The 24898-nt window shown below is 43.9% G+C and overlaps 1 protein-coding gene across 2 annotated transcripts in view; it reads left to right on the forward strand.

Annotated features, from left to right (window-relative positions):
• Positions 1-20593, forward strand: part of bbs9 (Bardet-Biedl syndrome 9) — a 252177-nt gene extending 231584 nt beyond the window's left edge. For both annotated transcript variants that reach the window (XM_079561877.1, XM_079561878.1), the window contains one exon: positions 19976-20593. In XM_079561877.1, coding sequence (XP_079418003.1) covers positions 19976-20241 — 266 coding nt within the window. In that variant the 3' untranslated portion in view covers positions 20242-20593. The remainder of the gene's footprint in view (positions 1-19975) is intronic.
• Positions 20594-24898: the final 4305 nt, after the last annotated feature.

Consider the following 24898-nt stretch of genomic DNA (forward strand, 5'->3'; position numbering starts at 1 on the left):
GCTTCACTGATGCGAATCACCCTGCGACGGTGGTGCAGCGCGTCTACCATCGTGGGTTCGAATCCCAGGTCCCACAAATGCACCCTGTAGTTGCGTCCTTGGGCAAGACACTTCACCCTGCTTGGCTCCAGTGTCTGCGTACATTGGTGTATGAATGGGTGACTGGTTCCATTCAGTGTTTATTTTGACAACATATTTTATTTTAGTTTTAGTCTTTTGACTAAAATGTAATTTAATTTTAGTCGAGATTTAGTCAAAAAAAACTTACGACTAAAATTGCATGTCAATTTAGCTGACTAAATTTAAGACTAATTTAGTCGAGTTTGCATTTCTAGTATTCATTATAATCATATTTAATCAAGGTCCTCGACTTAATGGAGCTTCTCCGACATGAATAAAGCACAAACCTGTTCATTTGGCAGTGAATTTAAATGATATGAGGCTCTTTCAGAGGGTCAACAGACGTTTGGATGATTTTAGTCTCTCCTTTTCATTTTTATTTAGTCTTGTTTTAGTCGACTAAAATATCAGGACATTTTAGTCATAGTTTTAGTCTCATGAGAAACGTTTAATTTAGTTTTAGTCCAATTTTAGTCGGCAAAAATATCACTTTGACTAAAATTAAGACTAAATATTTTAGTCGACGAAATTAACACTGGTTCCATTCTGTAAAGCGCTTTGGGCCTGATAAAAGTATAAAAGCGCTATATAAGCTGAGTCCATTTACCATTTACCTATTGCTATCAGCCTGTATAAAACGTATTTAATACTAGAATCCAAGGTTTTAACCCCCGCTTTAACCAAGCACATTTTCTCCAGTTGAACTTTTCCCAAATCTAAAAGAGCAACGCCTCATTTGAAAGCTAAGACCTGTATAACTGAATGTGAAATACCAATGCTTGGTGCCCCAAAATGTGAAATATATTATCCACAAATGCATGATGCTACTGTTTACTTCATGAAAAAGCACAGTTAGCCATATATCGACCGTCGCCATGACACCGCAGTGTTCCAAACAGTTTGTGAGGTTTAACAGTCCCATCTCTGCTTCACTTTACACCGAGGGAGCCGACTGATCGTCATATTTCAGCGTTTCCAGCACTTTTTCCGAATTTTTTTTACCCCTTTTGTCCTTTTTTGATACGATGTCAAAGAAGATGTTCTACACCTTTGATGGCGTCACCGTGGTCTTACGAGGTTGGTGTCAGATAAAAGTTATTTTTGATTTTTCATGAAGCAGTTGACAAGCTGTTGACTGTACTGGTCAAATCGGAAAAGAAACAGATCTTACTGGCACATGTAGACGAGCGATTTCTTATATAGATGTTGTTTCAAATAGAGTTGAACATTTGTAGGAGTCATCATTTAGTCGTGCGTTTTCGGAGAAGTAGCAGGTTTTGTACAAGTTAAGCTAGAGTTTACACATTGACTCAAACGTATGTTGCCACAAATATAGTTAAGATTCATGTTAACCCCTTAACTCCCACCTGAACCGAGCACATTTTCTCCAGTTTGGCTTTACCCCAGTCCAAAAGCTTCTGGAAAAAAGCTGTGAAAATAGCAACAAAACTGAGACGAAAACAAGGATGGAAATGTGACCAAAAAGTGAGAAAACATTGACAAAAAAGTGGCGAAAAATGGATGAAAAAGTGGCAAAAATGTCACAAGAAATTGACAAAAAATGGAGGAAAAAATGACAAAAATGTGACAAAAAATTGCAAAATATTGACTAAAAAAATACAAAAATGTGACAAAAAAAAATGACAAAAATGTGACAAAATGTGACAAAAAAATGACAAAATTTGACAAAAAAAATTACAAAAAAATTACAAAAAAATGACCAAAAAATGTCACAAGAAATTGACAAAAAATTGACGAAAAAATGACAAAAATGTGACAAAAAATTGCAAAATATTGACAAAAAAATGCAAATATGTGACAAAAATATGATAAAAAATTGACAAAAATGTGACAAAAAAATGTGACAAAAAATGACAAAAATGTGACAAAGAAATAACAAAAATGTGACAAAATGTGACAAAGAAATAACAAAAATGTGACAAAATGTGACAAAAAAATGACAAAATGTGACAAAAAAAAATACAAAAATGTGATTTAAAATTTGATTTAAAAAAAATTACAAAAAAATGAAAACAAAAAAAGACAAAAATGTGACAAAAGTGACAAAAAATTGCCAAAAAATTACAAAAAAGTTACAAAAATGAGTTGAATAACCAACAAAAAAATGATGGAAAAAAAATCTGATGACGTGAGGAAAAAAGATCCTCTCGGTTCAGGCGGGAATTAAGAGGTTAAATGCTTGGTCTGTAAAGAAAAGAGAAAAGATCTTCTGAGCGACTAAAAAGAGTCATGTTTGTGCCAACATTGTCAGTTTTTAATCAAATGTTAGCCTGGGCCTTGTCTCCTTGTAATGCCGGCCTATCAGAAGTCTATCTTTACGAGCGTCTCCTTTGTAGACAGATTTAAACGGACTTTCTCCTGCGCTGGTGTCTGCCTGTCTACCCATACGCCACACTGGCTCTGTTCCCTTCAACTCACCCATATTATCCAATGCACCACTCATGTGTTTATCCACCACACAAATAAGCATTGTCCTCCCCTCCATGTTAACTGCGCCGTAATTGTTTGGTCAGCGTTTCCCGTATTTATTTAGACGCGTAACTTTCTATTGTTGTGAGTCTGGTTCTTGCCTCTGGTCCGGGGCTCAGCGGTGGCCTTGTTCTCGGCTGTTTAGACGTCTGATTACAGGACACGGGCAACAATTTGCGTACAACATTTTAGTGGTGTGGGCGGGCGGGCGATGAGGAGGAGGAAGCATGAGGAGAGCAGACAGAGAACTTGTGTTAGAAGTGCTCAAACGTTATGTCAGTTGTCTTCAATGAACTGGCTGCCTAAACCTGCAAGCTACGAAATACATGATCAACACTACACACATTTGGCCAATTCTCCAGTTCCTTTGGTTTAGTATGTTCTCCAATGTCCATGTTTTTGGTGGTAGTTTTTCAGAGTTGTGTGACCCAACAAACTTCAGTAATTCTCCAGCAATGATTAACTTTTGGGAGCTTTAGTTTAGTTCTGGGCTTGATGATGGAAATCGCACATAACAAGCACGGCATGGTGGGCAAAGCGGTTTAACCATGTCTTTTCTCAAACCTTTAATTGTTTCTTAAAGTCTCAATACATCGCAAGAGCATCTAAACTGTCATCATAGACACCTAGAATCCTATTTTTGCTGTGGGCTGTCTAAATATAGCCTTTGGAAAAGGACCTAATTAAACATAATGTTTGACTTCCTGCAGTCCAAGCAAAGTAGCAGCATCTCCATGGAGACGTGCCGGTGATGTCCCGCTCCCAGCAAAGTGTGGCTTTAGGTTGATTTGCATTAGCTTTTTAGAAGCTAGTGCTCTGCATTCTTTATCCTTCCTGCTGGCTGTCTGTCTGCCGCTGGTGTGGTGAGCTGAAATGTATCTTTGGCAGAGGTAATGACCAGGAAAATGGGGAGGAACTGAGGTCCGACCACAGCCGTCCAACTCCCACACAGCCCCGAGCGCCTCGGCTCAGCTCGGAGCAGGTGTCATCTCAGAGAGTGGAAAAACACCACTGTACAAGAGGCTGAAGGGGATTACAAGTCAGACCTGCCAGTCAGATGCTTCCATTCTCTTTTTAAACATGGGAGCTTCTTGGGGGCTGGCACTCACTAGTGCAAAAGCAAATCCCACTTAAATATCCCTCAATCACTCTACACTGATCAGCGGTTAGTGCTTGTACTGTGGAAGGTTCCAGGTTTGATCCCTATGTCGGACGGGGCCTTCCTGTCTGGAGTTTGATTGCAATTCATGTCTGCTTACGTTTCTTCTTTCTGCTACAGCTAAAAAAATGTACAATAGGCCAGGATTAATGATGTCGGTGTGTCTATGCGTGAATGACGGGTGGTTGTCGGAAGGTCCGTTGGCGCAGATGTTTGCACCCGCACTTGTGTCGGTCAGCCGTGGTTTTATACTCCATAAAAAGTTCTTCCTTCCTCCACCTGTTGATTCTGCCGGACGTCTGGATCTTCATGAATGGCTCAAGCATTAATCCACCTGGTTAATCCCAGGGTAGAAGGACAAGGTTCCAGACTGGCATAGCATTTTGTTGTCATGGGTTGAGTTCCGTCCATTGTTTCGCAGTTGTAACACCCTGCCGTCAATAAAATTCTATGTGGAGCCAACATACTACAGCATTTGCAAGTAAAGTATCAAAGGTTTGCTGTTTGTGAAACGAAGGATCTCTGCTGAACAAATCTGTAGCCGTTCACCTTCCTCAGAGCCTTGTCTCATTTGTACCTGTGCAGTGCTCTGTAATGTTATACCTGTTGGCAGCGGAGGTGAGGTCAGGGGTGGGAACGGAGAGGGCTTCCCCCTGCAGGGTGCTCCGTCTGCGGCCCGCCAGCCCGGGTGTATCCTCTTTCTCCCCCCACCCCACACCCCCGCGCCACGGGAGCGACGAGGAAAAACAGCCTCCTCCTTGAAATATGAAAAGCCCCGCAAATATCTGTAAATATTAGTGCAATCAGCTCCGTGTTGAGCCAAGGTCAGAGCAGGGGGGGTTGAGGGGAGTTGGCTGCATGTGTCATCCGAGAGATTAGTGAGGGGAGCGCTGGTACTCCTTAGGCCTGATGGAAAACACCTCTGCGGTTATCCCGACATTCCCAACCCCAGCTCCTCCGTCATATTACGGAGACACGGAGGCTGAGTGATCTAATGTGCAATGATCCACAGGCTAAATGTTGCTCTTATTGAGGCTATTGACCTGTTGCTTTGTAACCGACAGCTCTACAGTTCATTGTTTCAAGTGGAGTTCGGACTTTGTTGGACACAATAGAATTTATAGTGGGATAAATGTTAACTGAGCAGAAGCAGTCATTTGTAGTCCTCCAACTGCCCTCCTTCTGTGGGGAACTTTGGGGTGATGATTTTGTTTAAGTTTGACAAACACTATGATCAAGTCCAGCATTTTTCAGCTGAGGGCTCTGGCCAAAATGAAGCCCTATCTTCTAAGAAATGAATTTGAATAGGCTACCCATGCATTTGTAACATCACGGCTGGACTATTGTAATGCCTTGTATGGTGGTCTGGGCCAGAGTGTACGAAATGCCGCAGCCTGCCTCCTGACTAAAACAAAGAGGCGTGAGCACATCTGCCCAGTTTTGTGCACCTTACATTGGACGTGAATTGGTTGTCGTGTTGTATTTCAGGTTTTGTCGATTGATTTTCAAATGTCTGCACTCTTTGGGCCCAGCTTATTTGAGTGAGCTGTTGCGACCTTACAGAGCCTTGACCAGCTCCTGTTGGATGTTCCCAAAACTAGGCAAAGAGTGAGAGGCTTCTCTGTCAGGTCTGTTGGACAGTTCAAGTCCAGACTGAAAAACACTCACACTTCTCCCTGGCCTTCAATACGAGCTAGTTAAGTGCATCTGGGTCTGCTATCTTTTATTTCTATTTTATCTTTATGTGATGTATTGCTATTGTAAAGCACTTTGGTCACCTGAAGTTGTTTTTAGATCATCAGGATCGTCTCCAGTCGCCCCGATGAAGACTCGTTTGAGTTGAAACACGTTGTGCCTCGGTCCCATTTTTCTATTCTACATATTTTTGACCCACTCTAGAACCTCGATGAGCACCGGTCATTGTTACAAACAGAGACTCCTTTTTTCTAAAGTTGTTTTTAAATGTGCTATAGCAATAAACCTGAATTGAATTGTTGTTTAAGCTAAGGTATAATTTAACAACAAACCGTATCAGTAAAAGTCATATTAAAGCTTGGGACACCCTGAGGATTTTCAAATCTGGAGACCACACACTTGTGGTCTCTCCACGCGATCTCTAGACAGCGAAGAAAGGTAGTTTGGATGATACTGTTGCCAAATTTGCGTCTGAGAAGTGGCAAATCGGGGGAAAAACTAGGCCTAAAACCCCTGTAGTGGTACCCAGTTTCAAACTTAGTCTTACAAATGAAGATCAATTATGAGGAAAAGCTTTACTTAGAAAGGAACATCATGTAGGAGTAGAAATCATTTTGCTTGAGCTGTGCAAGACTCTTGACTCTTGAATACAGTCTGATTTCCGGTCATTATTACTTTCTGCATCCATATGCGGTCGCGACTTACAAAGCCTTACATTCTTGTTCTATTTGTTACTGAAATTTAACCGGATTGGCCCTTTTTTTGTTCCCTCCCCTTTTTATCCGTAACAAGCATTAACTCACCCATCAGCTATTTTAAGACCCCGGAGCACCGCGGGCTTCTGGTTACAGGACAAACACTTTGTGCAACCACATCATATTATTTCAGCTTGCACGGGCCGCCCGAGGGATCAAATTTCATCGGCCCTCGGTTGAAACGTCCGTGCGATGCCGGGGCCCGGGCCATTTGCGGGCCCTAAAACCAGGCAGTCTGCACACACGTAGGTTAAATTAGTAACAAAAGCATACATGGCATAGTTGGTGGGTGTGTGCGCGGGAGAGGGATTTCTGTGAAAAGCAGGCTAAATAATGGTTTGGGGTTTGCGTCCGAGCGCGTTGCCAAGTGCGAGGAGTGCTAAAACGCTCTCCGGGGGGAACGGACCGCTGAGTCTCCGAAATATCGAGCCCGACCGCAACAAAGGCCCGTGAGAATGACGCCGGAGGAGCCTGGACCTGCGGAGTGTGGGACGCGGGCGGGCTCATCGTGCGTGCGGCGATGTACCAGCCAAATGACACGCTGACTTTTTTCTTTTCTTTTTTTTTTGCGTTTTAATCTTGCAGAGGATTTACTGCGACGGGACAAATGGGAGCTAAGTGTTTTTCCACAAACTGCCAAACATTGAAGCTGAGCGGCTAAATCCAGCGCAGCGACAGAGAAAGAGGAGTTTGGCAGAAGGAGATTTGGATGGAGCAGCTTCAAGTACAGTTTTCATTGTGTGTCGTCTAGGTTTGTGAGATTTCCATTTGCAGGACGAGCAACGCGTCTCGACACGGCTGGTTTATTGACTGGAGTGCGCTTCATTCATGAAGTAATTCCGAACGCTTTACCTGAGCAAAAAGGGTGTGCTCCATCACCAGGGCTTTAAACGATACCAGTAGGGTATTGGAAAAAAAGTTTAGGTACTACTGGTATTGAAAAAAAATGAAAGTATCGGAAGCAGATACCTGAAATCATATCTTTAGATCCACGTTTTGATGCTGTTGGTCCAGGGACAAGCATGACTTGGTTGTTTCAGCTCAAATAAATGATTTTTTCCCCCCATAAGTTCCCAATTTTGATTTAATTAATTCCCCCATTTTTCCCAATCTTTTAAAAAATAATATTTTTCAGTGCTTGCTCCATTTCTCCCAATTTCTTACATGATTTTTTTCTCTATTATTCTTCATTTGTTTCCCATTTTTCCTAATTCCCCCCCTCCATTTAGTTCAGTTAATTAGTAAAGTGCTTTATTCGTCATTGTTGTACAGTTGTAGAACAGTGCCCCGCCTCCTGGGTTTGTCCCTGATTCAGGGTGAGCGTGGTGTCCTGCACTAGGCAGCTCCTCCTTCCTCTTCCTCCTGCACAGCTCCCTCCGCTCCACAGCAGTATTTCACCATCTTCTGGGAAGAGCGTAGCAGTTACTCCGTTTGATTTTTTCCCCAAATGATTCTCCATTTTTCACACAATTCTTGACATTGGAGATGAACCCGATATCGTAAATTTGCAGATCTTCCACACATTATAGTTCTGTTTTCTGGTTCTAGATGACAAATATTTTAATATAGGTATCGGAAAAAGTATTGTTCAGGTATTGGTATCGAAAACCTGTCTCTGGAACCAGCAGGAGACCGCTCCCTGAGGTTCTTCTGTGGAGAGATTTGTGCACAAACAGAGCTGTCTAGTCTCTGAGTGACAGGAGTTTGTGCCGAGACCTGTGCACCTGATCCTTCTTTTCTCTTTACTTCCTTCTTTTCTTGTCGGTTGACATAATCAGTCATAAACTTTTACAGTTTACCATGTAAAAGAAACAATCGCCATTTCACTCAACACTGTTTAGCACATGAAGATGTCATCCAAGTCACCCTTTCAACCAACTAGTTCCGGACGTAGACTGATTCCATCCCTTTCGGTTTGTATGACAGATGCTGCGTCCCATAAGAAAATACGTTTATTACTAACATGGCTATGGTTTTACAGCAACTACTAGGGCCTCGGGTTCAACTCCCTTTAGCTTCGCCTGTTCGCCTGCTCATGTGTGGATTTCCAGAATCGATTTAAATGCTTATACCTATTCTGTCAGCTTGGTACTCCTGATTTCTTGGCAATAGTTTAGCCAGGTGTAACGATTATCAATGTAAGCTTCAGGTTAGGACTTGGGTTGGTTCAGGGTTAAGTTTAGGGTTAGGAACAGGGACATGGTTTCAGGGATTATATGCATATCTAGGGTTAGGATCTGTGAGTGTTTTATAACCATAGTCTGCTCTTCTTCTAACTCCAAAACAAAAATGCAAAGATCGAGAACAAGGTTTGACTTGATGAATCCCCGACCAGAAACGCACTTCACACCATCTTCTGCAAGCGACCTACTGCCCTCTTTATTCTCCAAAGTAAACCGATGCTGCCAAGTTCCTCCAAAGCCCTGTCCCTGTCACCGAGCACTGCAACGCGCTCCATTGCTCCCAACCATAACTTTTTTTTCCATTTTTACATCCCCTCGCCGCCTGACATTCCCAGCTCCTGTCGGCCTGTTCGCTCCATTGTGCCCGCTCTTGTAAACTCGGCGTGTGATGTGGCCTGGCTGCTTTTAGATCCAGTCTGCCTCAGCTTGACTCCTGCGTTACTCCCCGCGCCTCTTCCTCCGCTCATGTTTGTGCGCTGATTCTTTTTTCTCTCTTTTTTTTTTTTTACTGTCCCTTCCACCACAACGGGGACACTTCATCTCTCCTTCCGAACGTCTGGGAAAGGCCACTGTATATTTTTCTGTACATTGGAAAGACTGGCGAGCGAGGGAGTGTGTGTCGGGAGTGTGTAGCAGGGCGTTGCTCAGGCACAGCGAAGAGAGAAAGAGAGAGAAAATATAACCCCGAGTCGACCGCGGGATTTGAACCCACCCACTACACGCCACACCCAGAGACGGCAGCGCGCCGGAGCAGTGGTCTCTCATCTGCACGCTTTTTTTTTATTGTCCTTTTGACTTATTTCAAATCTATGAATCATCGCGTCTGCGCGCTCGTCTCCGGTCGCCTCTGTTTCCGATGCGCTCGGGGTGAACCGGCCGCCCCACACACCCCCTCCTCCGCTTGTATACATTAGAGCACCGCGCACTCGTCTGCAGGATGTTATGGGGGTTTTACCAGCCGCTGTTAAACGCACTGTTTATTGGGGCAGACGCAGCGATTTGTAATGATTTCTACCACGGCTTTGAGGCGATTCCAAGTTTGGGAGTTTCTAGACAAGGGCTGAAACGCTTGTCTTTTATTCTCCTGTCAGCTTCTGCCAAAATTGGTGCGTTAAGTTGATTGTCATTCCAGCACAATAGCCTTGTCCTAAAGCAGGGGTAGACAACGTCAGGCCCGGGGACTGAATCAGGCCTCTCAGTTTATTATGAGAAATATTGTTTAAAACTGCAGAGATCTGATCGCCAGTTGACACCCCTAAGCACGGGAAATGTTGCACACACTTTTAAAAACTTTTGGGGAAGAGGGAGCTGGGTCGGGGGCAAAGCTGTCAACATACCGATCAATACGTTCCCATCCTCACCTATGGTCATGAGATCTGGGTCATGACTGGTAAAGACGAGATCGCGGATACAAGCGGCCGAAATGGGTTTCCTTCGCGGGGTGGCTGGGCGCACCCTTTGAGGTCGGGTGAGGAGCTCAGTTACCCGGGAGGAGCTCGGAGTAGAGTCGCTGTTCCTTCATGTCGAAAGGAGCAGCTGAGGTGGCTCGGGCATCTGTTTCGGATGCCTCCTGGTCGCCTCCCGCGGGAGGTGTTCCAGGCATGTCCTAGTGGGACAAGGCCTCGTGGAAGGCCCAGGACACGGTGGTGGGACTATGTCTCCGAGCTGGCCTGGTGTCGCCTCGGGGTCCCCCCAGAACAGCTGGAGGAGGTGTGCGTGGATCGGGAAGTCTGGGCATCTCTGCTGAGACTGCTGCCCCCGCGACCCGGCCCCGGATAAAGCGGAAGAAAATGGATGGATGGACCTGTCTTTTAAATCTTCGTCCGTTTTTATGAGTGCATGAAAATATCAGGACATTTTAGTCATCACAAACTACTCTTAATTTAGTTTTTGGTTTAATTTAAATCGACAAAGTGTGTACGTTGACTGCAAATTTGGCGACATATTTTGCCGAGAAAGTGAACTTTGAAAACTGGGCTCAGTCTTGTGATCGTAAGGTTGGCAGACTGCACCCACCTGTGTGAATGTGTAGTGTGAGAGCGAGTGGTGAGATTCCGGGGCATCTACGGCTACAACAGGAGCTTACCAACGCCGAGTCTATGGCGTGAATGAAGAATAGCAGTGTAGCGCTTTGAAAAACTTTCGGATCGGAATAAAATGGGGTTTGCCCCTTGGTGGTTAGACTTGGTCCCCATATTTGGACTTGGGGAAAAAACAGCCAACCACAGAGCAAACCTCCCCACCCCTGTCCTCAACATGGCCCTATCTTATTTGTTCAACAAATATTATGATTCCTTTCGCTTTCTTGGCTCTTTGCGGCATCTAATTAAAGTCTTTATTGTGTCTTTTTGTTAAAGTATATTTGCCTACACTCACCATTGTTTATAATTATGGATTATTGCCTGCCCTAAGGTTCAAAATGTGACATCATGAAAGCTAGCCAATAATAAAACCGAGAGAAACTATTACATTCAGTGAACACGATGCTTAAAAATATGTCAATTCTCAATCATCCAGAGCTGGTTATTTCAATCTTGTAAAAATCAAACAAACAACGTAACCAGCTGGATCCTTCTGCACTTGAATCCGCTCAAAGTGATTTATTTACAGTATAAGTAGTCCTGACAGTGACATTTGCTGGAAACTGTCTCAAATCTGGCCTGTTCCCACGCTGTCCTCCAAAGCCCTTCTGCTGCTCAGTCCCCTTCACGTGCACTAGATCCCATCACTGTTGCAGATACGCTCCCCTCTCCACTCCCTGGATGCGGGCGATCTGTGGGGCCGCCTGTATTTTGACTACGGCTGTCTGCAGATGAATGCGCCGCCGTGATGTGCTGCTCACACGGGAATCCAAGCAGAACCTGTGGGCTTTGAACGGGCCGCAGATAAGCCAGGTTCTCCCTCTTGGGACGAGCTTCTCCACACGGAGGCCATTGTCGCTGCGGTTCGCTCTTTTGTGGCACCACGGACAAACAAGTGTCGCCCTCTAAACTTCAGTCAAGATCAAGGTTGGGAGAAGGGAAGAAGCAGCACCAGGAAGCACTGAACAAATTTAATGCGCCCACTCGCTCTTGTGGATGGATGGGTGTTAGCAGCACAAATCACAATCGAATAGAAATTGGAGTTTGAATGGTTGCAATTTGCAAATCAGCTAATTTAGTTAAATAGGCAAAACTATTTCCTTTGCAAAACATAAAAGCGCAATTGAGTGTAGGGGCTTTCTACGCTGTGAATTATTTCCCCCGACACTGCGGAAAAATTGGATTCTGAAATCATCTCATCTTAGCATGCCACAACCCCCCGAGGGGTTTCACAGCTACTTTGGGATCCCCTGGTTTAGACCTGCTATATATTAGGCTGGACAATGTGGGCAAAAAAATTCATCCCAATTTTTGATGGTAGAGGGGTTTGAGCAGCCGAATGATCCTTTCGAGCTTTGTTGTCGGGGGCTCCGTGCCCCTTGTAGGGGTCCTTGGTGAGGGGTCAGACAAAGAACGGTTCTGAAGCCTCTTATGTGAGACCAACAGGCCCGTTAAGAACCATGAGGCCGTCCTTCTGTGGACCCACCACCTGCAGGAGGAGCCATAAGGGGCTGGCAGCGTCAACAGCCGCCCCCACGACCGGGCAACGGAACAGTGGGAGAAAATGAATGGATGGATGGATGGAATAAATTCATGCAGCTGATTCATGAACTTAGACATCACTTTTATACAAACCTGAGCTCAAACAAAAACGCTTTTCCTCCAGTTTCATTTGACACAAAAACCTTCCATTGTCTCGTCTAAACTCCAAAACGAGTTTCTGCCAAAGAAATGGCTGTAAACCTGTCGATTATAAAGTCCCATGATGGTTATTGCGATTGACCAAAGTAGAGATTGCGATTTTGATTAATTACCTAGAGCACTACCACCTAACTTCTGAGAAACACACAAATACTGAGTTGTTTTTTACATTATAGATCAAATTTAATTCTTATTTGGGTTGTAGCCTGTCCTCCTCGGCTAATATAAGGTCCAGACACTAATATATTCAGCACAGAAAGACCCCAGTGAAGTGAACCCAGGACCTTCTCTCTCACTCAGCCACTATTCCATCAGCTAAATGAGTTACGAGTCTCTCCCCGCAGGACCACGTTCGAGTATTCAAATGTTCTCCATCCTTCCCTCCGATAGCTTCTACGTCGGCTCGGGGGTGTTCCCAGGTAGCTGCGCTCCCATGCGAACAGGCCCTGGTAACGTCATCGCGCGCTCCTCTGTTTAGTCTATGCTTCTCCACTTTGTTAGTTTGTTGAAGTAGTCCACTGACAAGATGTGACCCGACCCCTCCGGCTTTCCATCGCCCATGGAAGCAGCCATCTTGTCTTACAACGTCAATGTTTATCAATCTGCGCTACCGCTCCCTCGGGGCTCGCGCTCGCTCTTCTATATCCTGCGCCGGTCGAGGAAAGAAAACTCCGAAAGGACCTCGGCGCCAATGAGAGAAGTGAATGGAAATCACCGGAGCCAGAACTGTGTATTTAGAATGTAATGTGGTCTGGTTTAGCTTCCTGTATAAATGTTAGAACACTGGGCAAAACTGCTGACGAGGAGATCTGTGATTAAGAAAAAGAGGCTTTGACTTTTATATGATTTTATAACACTTTCTTTCAAGAACCTGGATTGACTTTGGGCAGTGGTTCTCAACTGGAGTGGCCTTGTGACCCACCTTTAACCCTTCAAAGTTATTCAATGAATTGTGGCAAAACCGACGCCTTAAATGACATTGATTCTTCATTAAATGGAAGACATTGCCCAAATACTCTCACTGCTTAAGTTCATTCAACAATTACGGTCGGAAACGCATTCATTTGCAGTTTTTGCTCAGAAGTTGCCTGTTGTGTTCAATACTTTGAACATTGAAATCTCCCCTCCTTCTTCTCTTCGATGGAATATTTGCAGAATTAAATATGAACAGATTGGGGCTAGAGTTCTATTGTTTGTCGCATTACTTATCGGACTATCAGGGCTAGCAATGACCTTAAAATGTTTGAGCGAGACACTGTTGGGCGATTTACAGTCATCATTTTACCTGGCGACACGAAATAGCCATAGTTTCTACGATCTTTGGTTAAATGCTCATACACGGATAACTTTTCTGTTGGGTTTTGTTGCTTCCAAAGGCGAATCTGGTCTTCGTTCTCTCCGATCTTTCGTTTCGCGGAGTTCTGTAGACGACAGGGACAACACATTCAACTTCCAGTGGAAATCCTTTAGCAAGTCACGATGATGGATGAGTTGCCGAAGTGAGAAACGAGAGCGCCCGATGCAAACTCTCTTAGACGCGGTGAGAAAGCTCTTCCGTCGAGCCCGTTTTCCCTCTCATTTGCATCGTGTGCGTAGATTGATCTGATTAAACTCCACTTCACCTCGGTTGTCAAACTGCACCTCTGAAAACAAGCAAGAGGCGATGCCCGCTGACCCCTGGGAGCTCACACTGGTCCAGGACTCCGGCCGCAGGCAGTGACCAGGAGCCGAGGGGCTTGGGAAAAGCTGCTCACCAAACGGACACTCGCTTTAAACTTTGGTCCCAGGTCAAAGGGGAAACTCTAAGACCCCGCGCTAAACACTTCAGGCCTTTATTTATTGTTACGTGTTAAGGTTGATGGGCATGTTGTGGAGGAAGGAACATTCGACATTTATATTTTGTTAATGTGTTTTAAAGGAAGCTGGATTTGAGGATCAGACACATAATTAAAAAGAACAAGAAATGCATTGCGGCGCAATGGCCGTTTTCCCCGCGTGTTTTCATTCACAAGTATTGACATATGTTGCGTCCACGCGTATAGTATACTGCAAAAGGCGACCGAGATGACGCTGCAATCCAAATATGGTCATTTCCTTTCTGGGAGACAGCCACGGCTAGAGACGGGAGAATTGTACTTGCGCATGTGCAGACGTTATGAAACTTCAGGCCCGTTTTCTCCAAATGATGTTTTCCCCCCTCTCAACAACACCTCCACTTTTGTAGCTCCTTCAGGCTCCAAACTTTAATATCTTCAAGGGCTTTTTCAAAGGGATTTTGAAATATCTAATTCCCAGCCTGATTTATTGAGCTTTGAACCAAATAACAGATTTTTAAATTGAAAAACGAAGCCAAATCCCCAATAAAACCATACATTTAAACCTGGCTTTATTTTCCCCTATTCCCTAATTTCACTCGTCGCCTCCTGTTTCACTCATGTCTCCCGGACTTTCTCCCCTCACGTCCTGAACGTCCTGAACCTCCAGCCCCTCCGTGTCGGGCGGCGCTGAAGTGTAGACTCAGCTGCCGTGTCGTCTGTGTCCCGGGGGGCGCTCGGAGCAGACAGTTAGCGTCCGTCAGGATTAGCGTGTCGCTGTGGGATTAACCCAGCGCTCACACATGCTAACCCCATTCACACATCGCGCCGCCAGCTACGCATGTGACCACACACACCGGCAACTTCCACCAGGGCGGGACCGGACCGGGGTCAGCGCGAGAGAGGGAACTGTTCGACCGTCATAGTGGGATCTAAGTACTGTATCTATCTTACATATAATAAGACGAAGGGTGCGCTCTCAACACCAGCGACAAGTGAACCTGGGCTGCTTTAAGCCTCATGTCGGGCACTAGATTCCCATAAATGTTTCCCTCATTTATAGATATTCTAATATTTGGCTGTAGCGCCTTTAGCTTTGATTTCAACAAGCTTCTGCAATGTCAAAAGATCCAGTGTTGCATTCATTTTTCACCAAGATCTTGTATTGATGATGGACACCCGGAAGAATCTCAATGGTCTGGATTAGCACTTGGTGGCCAAAAACAACATTTTTCCTTATTTTTGCCACAATTTCTCCCAATTTTCCCCCATTTTTCACACATTTCCTGACATTGGAGATGAACCCGATATTGTAAATTCGAACATATTCTATTGTTCTGTTTTCTGGTTTTATATGACAAATATTTTCATGTCGGTATAGGTCGTTCAGGTCAGTGTTAATTTCGTCGACTAAAATATTTAGTCTTAATTTTAGTCAAAGTGATATTTTTGCCGACTAAAATTGGACTAAAACTAAATTAAACATTTTTCATGAGACTAAAACTATGACTAAACTGGACATTTTAGTCATAGTTTTAGTCTATATTTTAGTCGACTAAAATGAGACTAAATAAAAATGAAAAGGAGAGACTAAAATCATCCAAACTTCTATTGTCCGTCTGAAAGAGCCTCAGATCATGTAAATTCTCTGCCAAAGGATCAGCTCTGAGCTTTGTTCATGTGGAGCAGCTCCATGAAGCAGAGGAACAAGATTAAATATGATTAAAATGAATATTATAAATGCGAAGTCGACTAAATTTACTTGCAATTTTAGTCGACTAAAACTAGACTAAAATTGAAAAGATTTTTTCGACTAAATTTCGACTAAAATTCAATTACATTTTAGTCAAAAGACTAAAACTAAAACTAAATTAAAATATGTTGACAAAATTAACACTGGTTCAGGTATTGGTATTGAAAACCAAGTATCGTCTAAGCACCGGTATCGGAAAAACAAATGTAACGGTGCCCCGCCCTGCTCACGCTCCTCTTTCACAATGTGAGCCTGATGAATCCTGGCATTGTCATCAGGGAAGAAGGAATCCATTGATGGAATAACCTGGTCATCCATGATGTTCAGGTCATCAGCTGATCTCATTCTTTAACAGGAAAAAGCAAACACACAATTAAACTTTTAAGAGACTAGGTGCAAGCTGGTTATTTTTATTCTCACTGCTGCCACCTCAGGTCGTACGCATAACTGCAGCATTACGGCACTTCCGAAGTAACACCTTTTTGAGTGACAGTGCAGGATTTTAGAGGCAGTTGTGGTGAATCGGTTTTGGCTTCTTGAAACTAGCAGTAATTTGGGAATATGACGTGCAGCTCCGTCTCCTTGTGATGCTCTGGTGGCTAGTTTGTGTTTTATTTTTTTCATGCCTGGTCCGATGAAGCAGCTCAATGCAGAACCCTCACTTTTCCCAATGTCCTGCTGTTTATCCAACCCATAGCACATGACACTGGACGACAACTGCCGCTCCTCTTCGCAATCTCTCCGAGCTGCAGACGATGAGGCTGCAGATTACTGAGGTGTGTGGAGTCGGTGAACGCAGCACGGGCAGACAGACAGACAGACAGACAGACAGACAGACAGACAGACAGACAGACAGACAGACAGACAGACAGACAGACAGACAGACAGACAGACAGACAGACAGACAGACAGACAGACAGCAGCGGGCCGGTGAACTCGCGTACTGTCAGAGAGATAAGGAGGAGAGCGTCTCAGAGCGGAGCAGACCAGACGGTGCTTTATCAACACGTCACACCGCGGGGGGGGGACTCGGGAGGGGCGCGAGTGGAAAGGGGGCAACGGGGAGGGGGGGTCTTTTTGTTATGCAACAGGTGCCAGTGTCGTGCCTGCTCATTATCTGAAGACTTATTTCACAGCCAAATGTCGCTCTGTCTGTGACATTAAGCCCCGCTCTCCAGACAAACCGGTCGAGCTCCATTTGGCTGTTTGTGAAGGCTCTCCGTCGTCCAGGGATTATCCATCGCAGCAGGCCGTCTTCTCGCTCTCGTAGATAAAAATGTCAGACTAGTCTGGCTTCTGTTTTACCAATATAACATTTTGACCAAAGAAGCGAGAGAAGCTTCTCAAGAAGAGTTTCCGTGGGGCATCAAAAAGCATTGCAAGTTATTACATAAACTATGAAGGACTTAAGGGTCACTGGATAAAAAAAAAGACATTAAATCTACGAAGTCTTTGAAAGTTTGTCATAAATACAAAAAATATATAGTCCAAAACATGACTATGTACACAATTTCTTTGCTCAAAAATGTTTATTTCACTCCTGCTGTTTCATGGAATGTTTGTACAACTTAAGAGATTGAATTTGTACAGATTGTTTTGTTTGTGGCATTAAAATACAGTATTCGGGCACTAAAATATTCCTTCAATTTGACTTGCTGCTGCCTCTATAAACTCTGCTGAAGTAGAGCAGCAGTTTTTTGATTGGTCTTTGCTTTCTGACGTGGACGTGGGTTTATGGAGCCGAGGCCTCAGGTAGAATACCGGAATCCTCAAACAGACGGGATGTTTTGGATTATCACTTATGTCGTGCAGCATCTTTACAGGAATGCTTTTTAGTCTGGTTTTCTACTTGAACACTTCGAACATCCACATCCTTCCACATGTGTAAATCGCATTCACTTTTCAGAAAAATTACAACGCAAAAAGTTTATGGAGAATCGTGAGTGTGAAATCGACTTGGGAAAATACCATCTGGTGGCTCTCTTCTATTCAGTTGCATTTGAGTTTAATTCAGTTTAATTGCATTTGACGACATACTTTGAGATTTACTTGTCTGCACCAGAAACATGAAGAGCTGAGACTTAATCCTCAACAGCAGCAGCAGCAGCAGCAGCACTGCTCACAATATTTGAGGAATCCCAACTATTAACGTTGCAGAAAGCAGTATTGTGCTGTAATTGTAGAGTTGTAAGAAAGGCCCCGTTTGTTGTGATGATAACTGCAGGGTTTATTTAAGCTTGTAGATGCTGAAGGCCCAGGCATTCTCTCTGATTTACTGCGATCTGTCTAATTCCTGCAAATATGGAAACTCATAACTCAATTTGACAGTGCTAAGACAACTCTAGATCATGTTTTTGTTTTAAAACTCTTGTCTAAAATATGGATGATTACCAAACTAGGACTGGAACAACTAATCGATTAATAGTTTTCAAAAGTAGTCATGAGGGTCTATAGAGTGTTATTATACAGTTCATTATTATTACTATGGGTTATGAGGTGTCTAAAATGTTTCCTTTTTTTTTGCAATGCAGAATCTGAAAATTACATCCATTTTTTTGTATCAGGTTTTTGTGCTGAATGGATGAAAACTAAATTGGATATTTCTTTGTTTTTATCATAAATTGTCACCAACACACAGCTGCTTTGTGGACCAAAATATCTGCACAAATGCAAATGATGTTACAGCCAAACCCGGTGTCCCCCTAACTGTAGACGGAGGCACCAGGACGGAGACATTATAAAGACAATGCCCTTCAGCAACATTCGGCCGAGGGGTAAAACAAACAAATGACCTGACTGAGTAAAGTCGGTGTGATTTTGAATTCTGCACTTCAAAATGGTCCTGAAGCAGCTCACAAAACTCAGACACCAAATGCGTTGTCTGTCTGTGTCTGACTCTGTGCATAACTTTAAATCATAACAACGCCCTTCAAGAAGTGACTTCCTGTTTCGATCCAGCACGCCAAAATAAAAGCACGCAGCTCATTGATTAGTTCAGCAGGTACTTGCAACATTACAAGTGTTTTGTCTGTTAATAGTTAAGCAGAAAGAAAGTTGAACTAATGAATAAAATGGTGCTTTTATTTTGGCGTGCTGGATCGAAACAGGAAGTCACTTCTTGGGCGGTGCTGTTGTGATTCGAAGTTCTCTTTACTTTTAAAAGTCTGAATGGCCTCGTCCCCTCCTATCTGTCTGACCTGATTCAGCCTTACGCCCCCTCTCGTGCTCTCAGGTCAGTGGATCAGCTGCAACTGGTTGTCCCAAAAACCAAGCGCAAACTTCGGGGAGATCGGGCCTTCTCTGTTGCCGGCCCGCGGCTGTGGAACCAGCTGCCATTAGAGATTAGACAGGCCCAGTCCCTACCTGTTTTTAAATCTCTCCTAAAAACGCACCTTTTTTCTCTGCCGTTTAACGCAAATTGATGTTGCCTGTTGTTGTTGTACTTTTTTCCTCATATTTTTTACTGTAAATATTTGTGTCTGTTTCTGTGTGCGGCACTTTGGCCAACTGTACAGTTCTTAAAGTGCTTTATAAATAAAGTTGGTATGGTATGGTTATGCACAGAGTCAATTATCCAATCAGAAGGCCTATGAGCTTCACTCTTATTGTTGCCAGATCCTGCAGTTTAAACCAGTATGAAAATAGACTTCTTCAATCCCAGCTCCTGGCCCTGATAAATTCCCAATCAGAGTCAGTCGCTACAGCTCAGTGGCTGAACTCTGGAGGTTCTTAGTTTTCAAATGAGGAATGGCCTGTTCACAGAAGCATGTGCTTGTGTTCATTCATGTGCAGCTTTGAGCCAACCGAGTTCAGCACTGAAATACATGCCTCAGATTTTACTCACATAATATTTGGTGTGTCAACAACAACTCTGCCAAGTTTGAAGAAAGTCCGACATGGTTAAGTGAAATTGTTGCTTTGAAATGTGTAAATTTCCCATGATTCTATGTGTTGGGTAGAATGTGATGTAAAAATATGTCATTTAAAGGTATGTCATTCAACTTTTTCTTCTAGTCGTGTATTGTAATGGAATACAGGGCTTTTAAATGGCTTTATTTGTAGTTCCTGTCCGGCTATATTTGGACACACACACTGACATTTACAGTAGTGGCCCTTAGCGGCTCTCGTCTTTATCCTAAGTGTCGTGATAGCGCCTCATCCGACACAACCAAGCTCTCCCCCTCACTTCTGTCCACTCAACGTTTCTCTGTCCTCTCTTTGCAGATAAAGAACCCAAAGACAAGAGGGAGGACACGAGTGCCGCCGAGGAGGTGAAGAGGGAGAAGAAGGAGCCGGCGTCCAAGGAGAAGAAAAAGGAGTCCAAAGAGGAAACCAAGAGGGACTCCAAGGAGAAAAAGGATTCGTCCAAGGAGAAGAAGGACAAGGACAAGGAGAGCAGGGAAGGGAAGGAGTCGGTCGACAAGAAAGTGTCCAAGAAGTCCTCTGCCAAAGTCAAGGAGAAGAAGGAGTCAGGGGCAGGAGAGGGATGAGAGAGGGGACGTGTGACGAGCTCCTCCCCTTTGCATTATGCATCTGAACACTCACACATGAAGGACAAGGGCGGAATCATCATCCTTTAGACTGGGAGGAGGCGCTCACAGAGGCCCATAACGCCCCACATCAAAAATGCACTAAATTCAATTAAATCATTTCTAATCAGTTCTAAAATGTTTAAATTAGACTAGATTATGTGTAAACAATGTCAAATCTAAAACAAACACCGAATACAAACACATTTCTCAATTAAATTATCTTTATTTAAAACAAATAAAGTGTAAAATTGCAGATGACCCTGAGTCAGTTTCACCTGAAGAAGTATCACAGCTTAAGAACCAGTGTCTCACCAGCCGTCATACAGATAACAGCGTGAGGGGGGGGGGTGTGAAGAGACCGATGCCGTCTGCCTCCAGGTTTAGCCCAACGAATCACTCTTTAAATCAAAGTCACTGTTTGGGTGATAGCAGTTATCGGTATCTGTGGCGTTTGGAGACGGCTTTTCTCCTGCTTATGTTGTACATACAGTCTATAAGGGGGAGTAGGGGGGAGAGAGGAGCGAGGGGTAACGCTTTAGGCCAGGGGTCATTCTTTAAATTCACGAAGGTCCAAATTGAAGGAAAAAAAAAAATGGTCAAGCATAGATCCAGGACATACAGGGTTAATTCTCGTGTATATGGGGATTTTTATTTGTGATTCGGAAATAATGCAGTTCATTGAATCCTGTTATTGTTATTTTTTTACTCTAAATATACATTTTGGCTCCTAAATAAAATAATGTATGTAGGCTGTAGTTCAGGGGGGGGCAACGTCAGGCCCGGGGGCCAAATCCGGCTCTCCAGCATAGAACCTCTGGCCCCCAAGATGAATCTGATAAATATCATAAGGCAAATAAGAGCTTGAATACCTGTTAAAGTCCGAGAGAGAGTGAGGGAGGATGAGCAACTTTATTTATACAGTATAATGTAAATACTTTTATTATTAGATAAAATAACAATTCGCCTGGAGTGTGTGTTTTAAGATGTTTTTTTTTTCCCAAAAAAAGTGTATTTTTACCACAGAAGTGTGGAACAATAACATAAAATCTCATATTTTACATTTTAGTGGTTATTTTTGGACAAGTGTAAATCATGTGAAGATCAAATCTATAATTTCACATCAAATTAAAAAAAAAAAGTATTTTCAAAATATAATGGCATCAACTTACCCACTGGCTCCACTTTCCAACCTACTGTAAAAATGTGGAAAATACTGTGTTTCAAAAGAAAGATCCTGGCAGAGCATCCCATTATGTCATATATAATGCACAGCATTGGCACTTGCCGCAAATGTTTTTTTACTTTTGGCATCAGTGGTGAGGTTTGGCCCTTGGTGATTTGGCGAGGATGAAAATCGGCCCTCCACGACACCAACGTGCCTACCTCTGCTTTAGGCTAACTGAAGAAATGAAGTCAGGGCAAAATAAACACTGATATTTTCACCAGACATCCTCGATCTTTAAGCCACACTGCGTAACACTGCACTCGGGTCAAGGGCCAGGGCAGTATCTCCTCCGTTTGGCTAACGCTGGGACTGGACTGTGTACGAATCAGCAGCTCTTCAAGAATTTATGGCAGTTTTGGCCGTTTGTAAAAGACTGCTGTACAACATTCTTGGAAACAACAGAACTTATCTCTATTTAAAACATATGTACTTTTCCATCTGCTTGATCTGTTGGATTGAAGAAACCATATCACCTGGAGAGAAGTTAGTTTATTATTCTTTTGTCAATACATATCAGGCTTCCTACTAAATGAAGGAGGTCTGAGAGGATTTACACTCAATGAGTCAAACCCAATGGACATTTCTAACAAGAAGCATAAAAACGTATCATTGAAAAGGCCCATATGCCCAGGAATGGAACCTTGGGACCCTCGTTTCTGTGGTTCCAGACTGTGCCAGCCTCCTGTGTTCTCCCAGTACAAACTCCACATGTGCTCTCTGTCTCTCTCTCTCTCTGTGTCTCTCAGCGCTGTCGGCCTCGTATCAATAGCAGCAAAGCCACTTCCTCCCAGACACAGGCTCGGGCTGAAGCTGCCGAACCACATGCCCCCGTGTGTTCCTCCGCCTCCTCGGTCTTTCTGCTGACTCGCCGCTTCCCTCCGTCCTCCCCGCGACACTTCAACCCACAGCTAATCCCAGCCGGGCCCCGAAACTGTCCCAGGCTGCCCACACGTCCCGGGACACGTGACGTCAGACTCTGAATGGCCCGCTCTGCTGCTGCCGCTGCCGCTGCTGCTGCTGCTGCTGCTGCTCCTCCGAGAATAGCCGGTCCAACTTAAGCCCCGTTCTTCCGGGTAAACTCAGGCCAGCCGCCCATCGTCCACTCGTCCAGCCGCCCGTGTCCGTCCAGCCTCTGCACATCTGGAACGGGCTCAAGGGCGAGAGGCGCCGCGTTGTTATTTGGATGTTTCAAATATAGCTTGTTTTTGGAGAGATGGATTTGGCGCTGGTTTTTGCGTGAGAGCACCTGTCACAGAGGCCGTGTTTCAGACTGCAAACTACTGCACGATTTATTTAAGATGTGTTCCCCGCTACGCTAAACGGAAAAACACTGCACCAACCTGCAGAGGGCAGCCGGAAACTCTGCTGCAACGGAGTATGTTTGACCCCCAAACAAATCGTCAGATCATTTTACTTACAGGCTCAAATTGAATTGTTAGAGGTCCTTGTCAAATTGTCCATCCTTCCTTTTTCTCCCCACTCACATACGAACACAAGACCGACATGAATCGCTGTGTTGCCAGAGGTTTTTTAGCCATAGACACTGTGCCAGCATCACCAGTCACAACGGAGTCCACACGATCCTGTTCTCTGGGGAAAGTCGACGCTCTGACGGCGTAGTTTGATTTTGGCGTCTGTCGTTTGTTGGTTAGAAACGTGTGGCGCGTGAGAGGCCGTAGACGTCTCCCGAGGACGTTAGCAGTGATTTGTCTCCGTAGTGGAGCGTCTTGTTCCCGTTAGTGACGTCATTCAGACGGTTTGGAGTCTGCTTTTATAGCTGCCAGTGGAACACGATGTCAAATACAACCTGTTTATTTATAAGTTTAGTAATAAAAAGCATCTGAAGATAATAGTCAGTGTCATTATTACCACAGAGCTTTTTGTTATTTAAGGGGACATTTCTTAGCTTTTTACCATCCAATAATGGTGGTGTCTCGAATAAGTAATTGTGTTAACTTGAAGAGCTGTCCAATCTGCATTTTGAGGATTTTGTATCATTCGTATCAAACTGTTTCCATTTCTATCGTTTTGTTAGCTTGCCGTTTGGCCCGTTATCAAAACATTATTGCCTGTATGGCCTTTAGATAGAAATGGATAGGTTTTATTTCCATCACAAATTGTTAAATTGCTGCATGATACAGTACGTCCACATCAACCACAGTGCAATTAATGATGGCCTTGATCATCTTTTGTTAGTTTAGTTTAGTTTGTTTTCATTTATTGTCATTGTATAAAATAAATGCTACGGAATTCAGGCAAAGGTAAAAATGGTTACTAGAAGAGACTAAAAAACAGTCACAAAAGAGCACAATTGCAATAGCTAAATAAAGAAGAAACACTAGATAATGGCTTCATCAATGGAATATCAAATCCATTAGAGAGACTTGCCTTCTCACTAGCCTTTTCTTTGCCAGCCTGGTGTTTGCAGCATGAGTGCCGGCAGTTTTGTGTTGATGATTTTGTGGGTGCTTTTAACCACTCTCTGCAGGACGTTCTTCTCAGAACACAAGAATCACATTTGTGAGAACGTTCTCCACGGAGGAACGGCAACGGGACAGAAGCGGAGGTGGAGGCAGGTCCACCTTCTTCAGGACTCTCGAAGAGTGAGTGACAGTCGTAGCTGAGCCTTTTTAACAAGGCAGTTTGTGCCGTGTGAAATCATCTAAAATACAGGCACATGTATCCAGGAAGTTGAGGGTTGACTCTCTCTCCACTGCTTCACCACTTCACTTGCAGCTCAGTGGTTTTGCGAGGGATTGTTTATCTCCATAATTTTGACGGACAGGGTCATAAATAATCCGTCATGAGCAATGGCCGACATTGCTGGAGCACCTCCTTATGGGGCGGCAGAACAAGCTAGTTTTCCATTAAAAAGCATTGCACATTACGCACATTCTAAACAACTGTAAAGCCTAGTGCCTATTTTTAAAAACTTTATACAGCTAGATGTTGCTCCTGTGATAACAATTAAACGGACCAGGCTGGTTTTCGTAAGGAACATTTTAGGAATCTCGTATACTAATGAGGGCCTGACTTTGACTGACAGGCTGTTAGCATTAGAGCTAATGGCACGGGCGTGGCTATGACCAAACTACGAGCCCCGCAAGGGTCTACAGTGAAGATTCCGCCATTATGCCCTTTCTAGGAACATGCCCCGTCACAGCTGGGTAGGAGGAGTCTGTAAATTGCCATGGATTCCCTTTTGAACGTGATCATTATGGCAAATGTGGGGGAGTGAGGAGACGCTGTCTATTATTTTTTACAGTCTATGGTCATGAGCTATTTTTATCTGTCTTATATGAATATCTCATTATATGCATTTTTAAGATGTTTAATGAGGTCTTTAAACTATTATTTATGTTGGGGAATAATGTGAGAATGCAGGATGAA

This window comes from Gobius niger (assembly GCF_951799975.1).
Source record: "Gobius niger genome assembly, chromosome: 8".
Classification (NCBI taxonomy): Eukaryota; Metazoa; Chordata; class Actinopteri; order Gobiiformes; family Gobiidae; genus Gobius; species Gobius niger.